This window comes from Neopelma chrysocephalum, unplaced genomic scaffold (genome assembly GCF_003984885.1).
Source record: "Neopelma chrysocephalum unplaced genomic scaffold, ASM398488v2 Primary Assembly neopelma1_96921, whole genome shotgun sequence".
NCBI lineage: Eukaryota > Metazoa > Chordata > Aves > Passeriformes > Pipridae > Neopelma > Neopelma chrysocephalum.
This window is the reverse complement of record NW_020925564.1, coordinates 707,135-719,337: the sequence shown is the minus strand read 5'-3', so window position 1 is coordinate 719,337 and position 12,203 is coordinate 707,135. Positions and strand designations below refer to the sequence as shown.

At 40.2% G+C, this 12,203-nt stretch overlaps 1 protein-coding gene across 7 annotated transcripts in view; it reads right to left on the bottom strand.

Annotated features, from left to right (window-relative positions):
• The window catches only part of NFIB (nuclear factor I B), a 174,023-nt gene that overhangs the window by 69,305 nt on the left and 92,515 nt on the right, over nucleotides 1-12,203 (bottom strand). For all 7 annotated transcript variants that reach the window (XM_027670679.1, XM_027670680.1, XM_027670682.1 and 4 more), the window contains exon 3: nucleotides 9,257-9,310. In XM_027670679.1, coding sequence (XP_027526480.1) covers nucleotides 9,257-9,310 — 54 coding nt within the window. The remainder of the gene's footprint in view (nucleotides 1-9,256; nucleotides 9,311-12,203) is intronic.

Below are 12,203 nucleotides of genomic sequence, written 5' to 3'. Positions count from 1 at the left end.
TGGCCTCAATACTTGTGATTGCTGCCTGTTCGAGAACAGATGTATTGGTCACATAGTCTGACCAATGGATGTTAAGGATTGTACGGAGGCAGCGTTGATGGAAGCGTTCTAGGAGACGCAGGTGGTGGCGGTAGATGACCCATGATTCGGAACCATATAAAAGAGTAGACAGCACTATGGCTCTGTAAACACTGATCTTGGTGCTTTTCTTCAAGTGTTTATTACGCCAAACTCGTTTATGGAGTTTTCCAAAAGCACTGTATGCCTTCGCTAACCTATTGTCTATCTCCCCATCAATCTTACCATCTGAGGAGATGAGGCTGCCTAGGTAATTAAACTGTTGGACTGAATTGAGTTCTGACTGGCCGATGGTGATGTGGGGACGGTGGGGGACTTCCTGAGGTGCAGGCTGATGGAGAACTTCTGTCTTCTTTAAGCTGACTTCCAGCCCAAAGAGCTCAGCAGCCTCTGCAAAGCAGGATGTTAAACGCTGCAGAGCTGCTTCTGTGTGGGCAACAAGGGCGGCGTCATCAGCATAGAGCAGCTCCCGGACAAGATGGTTTAGGGTCTTAGTATGGGCCTTCAGTCGCCTTAGGTTGAATAGGCTTCCATCAGTACGATATCGAATGTAGATACCGTCCTGATCATCGAGGTCTGCCGAGGCCCTTTGAAGCATCATACTGAAAAAGACTGTGAATAGGGTTGGTGCAAGAACGCAGCCTTGTTTCACACCATTCTTTATTAGAAAGGGCTCAGAAAGTGTGTTGCCATATCTGACTTGGCCGTGCTGATCCTCATGAAGTGAGATGATCATTTTAAGGAACTTGGGGGGACAACCTAAACGTTCCAAAATCTGCCAAAGACCTTTTCTGCTCACAGTATCGAAAGCCTTGGTGAGGTCGACAAAGGTTACATAGAGACCTTTGTTCTGTTCCCTACACTTCTCTTGCAGTTGTCTGAGAACAAATATCATGTCTGTGGTGCTCCTGTTGGCTCTGAAGCCACACTGACTTTCAGGTAGAATTTCTTCTGCTATAGCGGGTATTAGTCTGTTCAGGAGTATTCTTGCCAAGATTTTGCCAGCAATGGAGAGCAGAGTAATACCACGGTAATTTGAACAGTCTGATTTAGTACCTTTCTTCTTATACAAGGTGATGATGACTGCATCACGAAGGTCTGAAGGTAGTTCGCCTAGTTCCCAACAGCGCACCACAAGCTCATGAAATTTAGCATGGAGTGCAAGGCCCCCATGTTTCCAGACTTCAGGTGGAATTCCATCAACCCCAGCTGCCTTGCCGATTTTCACCTGCTGTATGGCCTTGAGGGTTTCTCCTAGAGTGGGGGCAGTATCCAATTCGTATTTCACTGGTTGTTGTGTGATGGACTGAATTACTGAGTCTTGTACTACACGGTTGGTACTGAAAAGAGTCTGAAAGTGTTCAGACCATCTATTCAGAATGGAGGTTTGATCTGTCAGAAGCGTTTGACCATCTGCACTGAGTAGTGGGCTTTGGACTTGGTATGTAGGCCCGTATGCTGTTTTCAGGGCCTCATAGAATCCTTTGTGATCCCCTGTATCTGCACATAGTTGAGTTTTTGCAGCTAGATCGGTCCACCATTTGTTCTGGATGTCACGGAGTTTCTGTTGGAGCTTGCTGCAAGCAAGACGAAAGGCTGTTTTTCTAGCGTGACAGGAAGGCAGTGCAAGATGTGCTTGGTGGGCGGTTCTCTTCTTCCTCAACAATTCCTGGATTTCTTGATTATTTTCATCAAACCAGTCCTTGTTCTTCTTGAGGGAGAACCCTAAGGATTCTTCAGAGGATTGCAGGATGCTACTTTTAATATGCTGCCAAATTGTTTCGGGAGAGGAAACTGCAGAATCTGTGGAATGGTTAACAAGCTTAGTTTGAAGGTTTGCCTGGAATCTTTCTCTTACTGTGGCTGATTGGAGATCGTTAACTTGGAGTCTTCTCCTTGGGATACTGCCCCTCTTGGGTTTGAATTTGAGATAAAGGTTGAGTTTACAGCGCACAAGCCGATGGTCTGTTTGACATTCTGCGCTGGGCATCACGCGGGTATGGAGGACATCGCGGACATCTCTCTGTCGCACCAAGACATAATCAATGAGGTGCCAATGCTTAGACCTGGGGTGCATCCAGGTTGTCTTCAGACTATTTTTCTGCTGAAAGATAGTATTGGTGATGGTGAACTGTTGCTCCGCACAGAATTCTAGCAGAAGTCGACCATTATCGTTGCAGTTTCCAACACCATGCTTGCCTAATACTCCTTTCCAGGCTTCAAAATTCTTACCTACTCTGGCGTTGAAATCACCAAGGATAATGATCTTATCATCTGCGGGCACCTTTTGGGTAAGACAGCGCAGGTCAGTGTAAAATTTATCTTTTTCAGCAGGGTCAGCTTGGAGAGTTGGGGCATATATACTGAAGATGACAACGTGTTGCTTGTTGTTTAGTGGAAGGCGTAGGGAGATAATGCGGTCAGAGTGACCTGTCGGCAGAGTTTCGAGTTTAGGGACAATGGAGTTTTTGATCATGAAGCCGACACCTGAGAGATGTTTTTCGGTTCTGGGCTTACCTGACCAGAAGAGTGTGTAACCGGCACCATGTTCTCTGAGGCTGCCTTCCTCGTGAAGGCGAACTTCACTGAGAGCAGCAATGTCGATGTTGAGACGAGCCAGTTCATGGGCAATTAGGGCAGAACGTCGCTCAGGACGACCACTATTGGCAGAATCGAGCATGGTTCTGATGTTCCAACATGCTAGATTTAATTTGAGTACACCTTTGGAGGCAGGTGCATGCCTTTGACTTTTGCTCTTTGTGCGACCGCATTGGAAGAAGATGCCCGTCGGTCTGCGGTTAACCAACCGGGTGAAGGTGGAGATGAGCTTTGTTTAGGCCACCTTTTCTAGGCCCCTCTCCGAGTGGAGCAAGCAGTGCTGTCCTTGAAAAGGCTGCTTGGTCGTTCAGGGTGCTGCCCCAAGAGACTCTCATCTCCGTCAGTCTCAAATGACCAATATCCTGAACCGCCTGTATGCAGGGTTGAGTCTGCGGCTCCCAGTGCATCTTTCACCTACCGTTTCGACCCTCGCCCGTCGCTACAGGACTTTTTGCATGTGGGTAAAGCCTTCAAGCCTGCGCAATGGATTTTTTAGGTGAGATGCAGTATGCGCGGAACTGAACCCACCCTTTAATCCTGAGGTTCATCTGCCAGGGCCGAGCAAGCTTGGACGGTGGCAGCGAGGTCCTCAGGACGTAGGTTTGATTAGAGTGACCTTCTCTGAGATGGATGGCCTTCCAGGGCTAAGCGAGCTCCATCTGCCCGGGTTTGGGATGAGAGTTGTCCTTCTCCTAGGATGACTGCCAGAAGGCTAATGAGCTCATCCTGCCCAGGGATGTAGTTTATCTGGTCCTATGGTTTTGACCTGTCTGGCATGGGCGACCCTACCGAAGGCATGAACCCTCGCCAGCATAGCTCGCAACCACACAGGGGTACATAGGCTACGTTCCTGTTAGAACGATTTGGGCAAGTCTTTTATTTCCAGTAACAACCCTTTGTCCTGCCCACTCTTTCAGTGTTGATTATGTGTTTGTTTAAATACAATTCTATCTGAATCCCCAAACTGCTACGATGGCATCATTGTTGAAGAAAAGTTGCTTACAATGATGAGGCCATATCTCTTCTATTCCTATTAATTACGGGGCTAACTCCCCATCCACAAGAGGGTAACTTGCAATACAGTAAAATAATGAAACCATCTGTGGTCTGAGTCATTCAAAACCTACGACATTTGCTTATTGCATTTCCAAGAGTGCAAAGGTTGAGACTACATTACTCTTCAGAGGCTATTTCTGAAACCATGCATTCTGAAACTTAAAACTGAAATATTTCGACCTGAAACAGTCATACATAGATAAATTTATTGCAGACTTCTTAGGGCATGATCCAAAAAGAATGTTCTCCCTATGGCTGCTATCCCATATGAAACAGCAAAAAAACCCTTTGGGGCTCTACAGCTGCAAGACAGATTTGCATATTGAGAGACACGTGAGGCTTATTGCAAGCTTTTTGGCAACACCCTCTTTAACTAAAAAAAAAAAACTAAACTAATCTTCAGAGATGGTTATTTCACTCAGATCTTCTTTGGAAGTGATTCCGAGAACAAAATTTCAGGTGAAAATAGAAGGATAAAACCAACTTCAGAGCAGTGAGGCTGGGGTTGGGAATTCACCTACGTATGTTTCACTTAGATTAAGGATTTTATCTCTAGGAAAATTCCCTGACAATGTATCATGGGCTACTGTGGAGGAAAGAAGGGAAGCAGTGAGAAGGAATGAAAGGCAAGAGCCAAAGAGACAGCTTCTCAATCTCTGTGTCAAAAAGTGTGCCACCCTATATAAATAATTTAATATTCATCAGCACACAGGCTCAAACCTAAGTCCTCTGCATTTCTCATTCAGCCCCGACTGATCTTATAGAGTCTACAAAATTCATATGCAAATATTCCTTAAACCACCTGAAGTGGAATTAGTTCTATCAGGGGAAAAGACCCAACCAATCAACCAAAAAAATCAGCATGTGCTACTTGCTAGGAAACATATAACCTAATAACTTAATAACCTCTGAACACAACTGTTGGATGAAAGGAAAAATCTAAACACACTTTTCTTCCCTCACCAGCAAGGCTCATAGCTGTCTATGTCAGGATGGCTACATTTCCTTTGCACCTTTTTTTGTATTCCCCAATGTTGGACAAGAATAGCTCCAAAATCTTGAAGGCACCTGTACAAAATGAGTCTGTTTGCAAGCTTTTTGGCAACACCTTCTTTAATTGAGTCTATTTTCCTATCAAGATAGCATTTTACTCTATCAGTATTGCTATTTCTTACTCTTATTTTAGTAGCTTAAAAATGGTGTTCAAAGATTTGAGCAACAAGGTAACAACTGGACACAGGCATGTTAACACTGGTGTATAATAAATAAATCAAGTCTGCCAAGCAGCAACCTCAAACCAATGGCAAACAGTAAGAATCTTATTAATGTCAAACAGTTGTGGTCAGCAAGCAGTAAGGAAAAGAATAATAAAGTAAAACAAAACTTGGAAAATCCTCAACTAGAAGAACTAGTCAGTAAGAACTGTATGTCTGGAGACCAAATTGTTATGGAAGGTGTCAATATCATTAGCTTACTTGTAGTTCTAGATGTTTTTCTCTTTTTACTCATTGTCATAATTTTCTTATGCCGAACAGGTGAACTTACTGAAAGATCACATATTCTGTCTTCAGGAAATATCCTGCCACACCACTGCAGGTATTTCAAGGCACATATGCGAAGGCTCTTTTTTTAGATTTTTCTTAAGCTACACACAAAACCTATGAGACTTGCAGGAGCAAATAATAATGCAGCATTACATGGAAACTGCCACTCTAAGTTTCCATATTCAAACAGCATGCTTCAGCAGTAGGTCTGAGCAGATGCCCAGAAGAATGTTAAGAAACAAGGCAGGCCTAAAGTACTTGGGTTGCTTTTGGGTTTTTGTTGTTGTTTGCTTTTATTGATAGTTCGCAAAGCTATAAGTATTTTCGGTTTTAAAACTTATTAATCCAGTTGTCCTTCCATCTGTTCAGTCACCCTCAATGGATCCATGGACATGTTTATTCTCTCTTTTAGATCATGTAAACTTTTAATAGTTAGAACTGTGATAGCATAACACAAACTTTCAGGTATCAGGAACTTAATGGTCAACGCAACAACGGCAGTGTTCAGATTCTTCTCCTTTCTCAGTTCAGATCAGCTCATTTCTCTGTCTGGAATTTACTTAATAATCCCTGCAGAGAGACGATCTTTACAACACAGCTCTTAGAAAAATAAGATACATTCTTTAAAAATACACCAGATGAAAGTTATTGAAAAATAAAACTAAGGGCAGTATACCCCTGGATTTAGCTACAAAAGCTACATGCCACTTTCACCACAAGCTACACCATCTTAATACTATATTGGGCTATCAATTAAGTGCCATTAATATTCTTTTGTTTGGCAAGTGACATTACCCTCTCTCCGTGGTTAAGACAGCAAATTACCAGACACCCTAAAGAACGCAGCAGGCTAGCCAAACCTAGAAAAAAACCCACTTTTAACACCAGCAGCTTTGCCAACTACCATTCAGTTTCCAACATCTTCTTCCGTGGCAATATCTTTTTGAAGGTGGTGGCATCTGAAAGCTAACAGCACATATCCCTTGCCAGCACCCTGGTTCCATGCCATACAGGCACTACAACAAAACATGACAGAAGAACAAACCCTCCCGGCACTACCAGTCCACATGCTCCTGGCCTGGGACCGAAAACAAACTTCAGAGTGGATATCTTCGGGGGTTCTGACAGAAGTGATTATCTGGCTCTAATAATAAGAATCATGTGAAGTTTACTAAGAAAGAACAGGACAGTAGCCCTTTTCCTAGACCAGTTGAATGGAGTGCAATTCCCCCTCATTCTCCTGCACAGCCCTAGAAGTCCTGTATTCTGCTGTCCCACAAACCTCAACACTGAACACCTCAACTAAATCTTGCCAATTTAACTCCAAGATGGTATCACACAGGCAAGATGAACAAGGCTAGAAGGTCATGCATAGTCTGGGAGATGACATTCAGTTATGCCTCTGTCTCTGCTTAAATGAAGGGGTTTCAAGGGTAGCAAGGCACAGCTTTCATTTTCTGTCCCCCCTTGGCAGCAGATAAAGGAATAATACTGGCAGCAGTGAGTCCAAATCATGACAAAGTGTTATGCTCTTATTTTTAAGCAGGAAGTTTCATGATGCAATCAGCAACATATTTCTCTGCTTTCTATGTCCTTCTGTCTTCTGAGACACTAGAGTTTGTCAAACATTAGGTATTGACCCCCAAGTCTGCTAAGAGATTACTCCTCACCAGACTTAAGACTGGAGAGACTGGACTCACTACAGGATGTGATCTTCACTAGTAAAATACATACTTCTACCTTCCCAGTCCAAATGTTAAATAGTACTTTGTGGTAGTTTGGTCTGGGCCTTCCTTGGTGACCAGTTTGTAACCAAGGAAGTGCCCAGATTTACCGGGTATTCCCTACGATTTTTACGTAAACTGGGGTACAAGAAGAAAGGAGGAGACGCCTTTGCCCTCTTTCCTTCCGGCGGCTTTGGAGGTGCAGGTTTCCCTGCTGTTGAGTCTGTCAGGTTGGACAGTGAGAACTGGTAAGGCCTTGTCGACCTTGGGAGGCGGAGGCTGCCGGCAGTCGCTCCAGCGTGACTCTCTGTTGTCCCAAGGAGAGTAGTAAGATATTCTTTGCTATTCTTTGCTAGATCTTGGGCTATTGATCGGGATATATATATTTTATTTTGGCTTTGTTCCTTTTTTTTTCCCTTCCCCCTTCCCTTTCCCTTTTCCTTGTGCAATTGTATACATATATTTCAATTGTATATAACTGTAATATAAGTGTAAATATATTTATATATTGCTTTAGCTGTCTCTCTCGTTTCGGTTTTCTCAGTTGTTTTTTTTCTCCCTCTTCTCCCTTGGGTTGGGGTACAGGGGGGACTTCTTGTGGTAAGGTTTGGAGACTTGGCAGGGAGCCAGCTCCAAACCATATCATACTTTAAAAACAAAATCTTAAAATATATTAAAGGTGACTTTCCAAACCCTGCCTTCAGTTTCCCAAATGTAGCAGCTTCAAAGGATCCTTCAAAATGACAAAGGGTAGGGTAATGCATTTGGCTTTTCTTGCACTCACAAACAGAGATACTCTAAAACAAAATTAAATGCTCTACAGCTAAATGCTCCAAGTTTTAAAAAACTTAATTATCCATGAGGAAATTTTTCAGACTTGTTTTAGGTGTAAATTTGCTGCACTGGGTTTTTAAACCACTATTCCACATAATTTATGGCATATATTTAACAGAAAAATAAAAGTCTACTCTTAATACCACACACAGTTTGGAAAGAAACAGCATCCAAGTCTCCAAGCAAAAGTGATATCAAGCCTACATCATTTCTTGAAGAGAAAAAAAAATCACTTGAAAAAGAGCTTGTAATTGTTTTATTTGACTTGTTTTGCCCTCTTATCTCTAAAATATATCTGCAATCTTCAAGTGTATGTATCTGGGGTTTATATTACAGGAACATGGTTTTTTGTATAATAATCTATGATGGTTCTTTCACTTTTGGGTATTCACATGCAACCTGCACGATATATTTCACAAGTACAGTATACTTTGATTGTACGCATAGTATAAAACTGTACAGCCACAAGGAAGATTGCTTTCCATAATGTTTAAATAGAACCAGAAAATGTCCCTGTATATGTAACAGCCCAGTATCACACAATTACTTCCTGGTCAGACTAAATTTGGCATTTAGAAAAAGAGCAAACTCATTTAGTTGCAGCTTATTTCAGATACACACATCTTTTGAGAGCTAAAATGAGATGATATAGCATGATGGTGATGGCAGGAGTCACTCCTTTCTCATTAGAAGTGATAGTGTGTCTGTCACGTGTCTTAGCCTGATAAAATTCATAACATGGCAAAGATTAACAAGATTTACTAGCACAACCGAATTGACAAGAAGGATAATTTCATGAAAATAGAATGAAATTTTTGTCTAAACAGACTGGAATGACGAAGTCTGGGTTTGATTTTCTCTTGAATTTTTATTTTAAGAGAATAATTGAAAAGACCATTTACTAAGACATCTCTCTCAAAGAAATTCCAGCTGTCACTACTGTGACCCATTAACATGTTCAAAAACTTCTCTGAGCTGATACAAAAAATATCTTTAAATTAACATATTTGCATTCTATAAAGCACATGTAAAAAGTAAAAACCTTATAGCTCATATCAAAGACTTTAGAAGTAGGTCAATTGCATTTTATTGAGATATAAGAAAAATTTTATCATTTGAAGACTTTTATAAAATTAAAGTTATTTGGGATCTTGTCTCCTTACTCCTCTACCCACCCTCACTTGGAAAATTCTAAAAACCATGAAATTAAAGAAAAATTCCTTAGACTAAATGAATGTTGATGAAACTGCAATTGAGGCACTGCCAGTTTAAAAGACCTAAAATAATTACAGCTTGTCTTGATTATAAATACTTACCAGTGCAAAATAGGTTGCTGACCGATTATGCTCTCTTTAGCTATTAACAATACTATCTTTGTTCTCAAACAATCTTAGATGCACATGTTCTGGAACTTATATTTACCTGGTGGATTCTTGGCAGGATCATTGTGGCTTGGACTTCCTGGTTGTCCAGAATCTATAAAGAAATTAAAGAAATGTTTTAATAATTTGTTTTGCAAGTATCTCAAAATCTTTTAATGCTCTCCTTCATTATTCAACTAATACTTTACTTTATTCTGTAAAGGTCATTTCCCTGACTTTCTATGTGAAGCATTATTGAACAAACACGCTATATATAACCTGTTTTATGCGAAACAGAAACATTGTGAAAGATGCAATGATCCTAATAAGAGGAACTCATAGATCACTGAATAAGGACAAGAGAGTCATTGAGGTAAATACTCAAGTTGTAAACACATTTACAAGGGTACCTTTTCATTCCCTTTCCCTCCATCCCCTAAATATAATATTGCATAATCAGCAAAGGAGAGGTAGCTTATTCTCGAGCAATGACCAGAAAGATGTAATGGATCACGCAACTAGTGGCACTTGCCACTAAGTCTTGTTTCTTTAGCCTTTCCTTAAAGCACCAAGGCCTATGCTGTTTCCACAGACTTATGACTGCACCGAGGATATGACAGTATGTTTAAATACAATATAGGCTTTGTGTTCCTAGCCTGTGAGAACTGCAGTTGTGAAATTAAATTATGTAACATAAAAACTAATAAGACTCAAACCCTGTAGACCCCAAAGACTGGTTTTTTCATAATGTATGCACCGAATGAATCAAGAGGAGAATGCAATTTCATGTTAATACACTAAATGATAAGTGATATCCTTATTCATGAAATCAATTGCTTTCAAAACCATCTACGTCTCACTGTATTCAATAACATAACAAGAATTGCTCCACTGCAAGAAATTCTTAAAAAAGACATGACAAACAAAATATGCAAAGTGGTAAGAAACCAAATGAAGCACCGCCATTTTTTCCATATACAGGTATCTAGTTTTACAAACTGAATAAAAAAAAATAATTTTTTTTAAATGTAGCAGTGCTATTACTAGCATACGAGCATAAGACTATCAAAAGATTACGTCATAGCACCACAGAAATTGCTCCCACCAAATGGACTCCAGACAGAAGTAGAGTTGTTGAACGCACTGCCGTATACAATGCCCAAATTAAAGAATAAAAAAGATAGAAAAGAAGAAAAGTACATTTTAACAAATACTTGTCCTTCAATTCCTATCACTTCTTCTTAAAGCCAGTGTAGCCCTCAACCTAGAATGAGAGATTCCCTCTGCCTGCTAGAAGAGGTTCCTTGAAACCTCTGCCACCTGTTATGTAGCTTAATAAACATGGCATGGCTCATATGTGTCTCTTGTACACAATAAAATATACATTGAATAGCGAATTTCACATGAAATTTCATCTGTCTTCTTTGATCTTGGGCAGGAAGCATGAAGGGCAAGTCTGTGGGTCAGATTCTGCACTTGGTTTGAGCACTTGGGGTACTCTTAAGAGTCCAAATGTAGAGCACAGTACGTAGCCATTCAGTATGTCTGTTTCTTCTCATGATAAGATACAGCACAACCCTTTAAAATACCAAGTCAATTTGTAAACTTAATCAGCTACAAGAAATGCTAAAAATATGTTTCTCTGCATATGGACTTTTCTATCCTTCTTGCTGTGTTGCAATGGGAAGGTTCACCCTGCAGGGGGTGAACTGTAATCTTCTTCTAATAGGCATTCTCTGCTTCTGCAAACCATACACACTTAAATTCAGATTATCAGAGAGAATTATTTTGCACAGCAATGTTCTGAGTGTAAAACTACTACAGACATGTAGCTACAAGAAGTGTCAGTTTGGTAGTAGATGCACCCAACAAAGCTTGAACAGCATAACTTTGGAATCACAGAGATTTGAAACTGAATGAGGTCTACTAGAAAATAACATTTGAAGTTTTCTCCTGTTAAAATTCACTATAAAGAAGGACAAAGGAAAGTGATTTTTTAGCTCTTATACAGCAATTTGCCTTTACTCCTACTTTCTAGATCCAGGATTTAAAGACTGATAATAGTTTAAACAATTGGTTTTCATATTATAATAAGAAACTTAGCAAAGAATTTTCCAGTTATAGGGATAAGCAGTTGGCTATTTATTATAATTTTACAGTCAGACTTAGCTTTGGTTTATGTTAAGTACTCATTGATCATGATTTTTCAGATTGATTCTCAGACTGTGTTTTCAGCAGTAGATGTTACTAACAATTCACCAGTGAGGTCTCAATGATTTTGCAAAAGAAAAGAATTACTGCAGATGAATATGAGACGCAAATTCTCCAATCCTTCACTTAGCACAGTTGAGAAAGCAAAGAATTTTATTCAGCATGAGAGCACCAACCTACATAACTCTGCACTTAAACACAGAGAAGCCTCTGATCATCAAGATGAAAGACACAGCCCTGAGATGGCCTGTGATGATCCAATTCTTACCAGTGTCAGTAATTATAAAGTACTCTTCTGTTTTGATTGGATGTAAATAGCCTTGCAAAGGACATGAGAACCATGATCATTATAGGATTAAATTATATGAATAACTTAATTTATAAGCAGAACACTGAATGAACAGAGAGACATTGGAGCAATGTTCTTCTAAAAAGTGGGACTAAGAGGTATTTTTGGAAAGCCACAGAAACTAAGGAAGAAAAAAACCATATTAAGAAACTTTAAATCTTTCTTTGTCCTCATCTGTACAATATCATTAATGAACAACATGAACCCTTTCTTCCAGAGTGATGGAGAAAGACATAAGCCAGAGTCATTTTCTGTCTAGCTCACTTTGCATTCAACTGGCCCAGCAAATAAGTCTGTGAAAATTAAACAACAACAACAACCACAACAACAACAAAAAACACATCCCAAAAAACCCACAGAAACCCAAACCACTTCCTAAGCTAGAAGCTGTAAGAAAAGATGCACAACAAGAAGCAAGTAAAACCCCACAACGTTTATGTAACGAAAC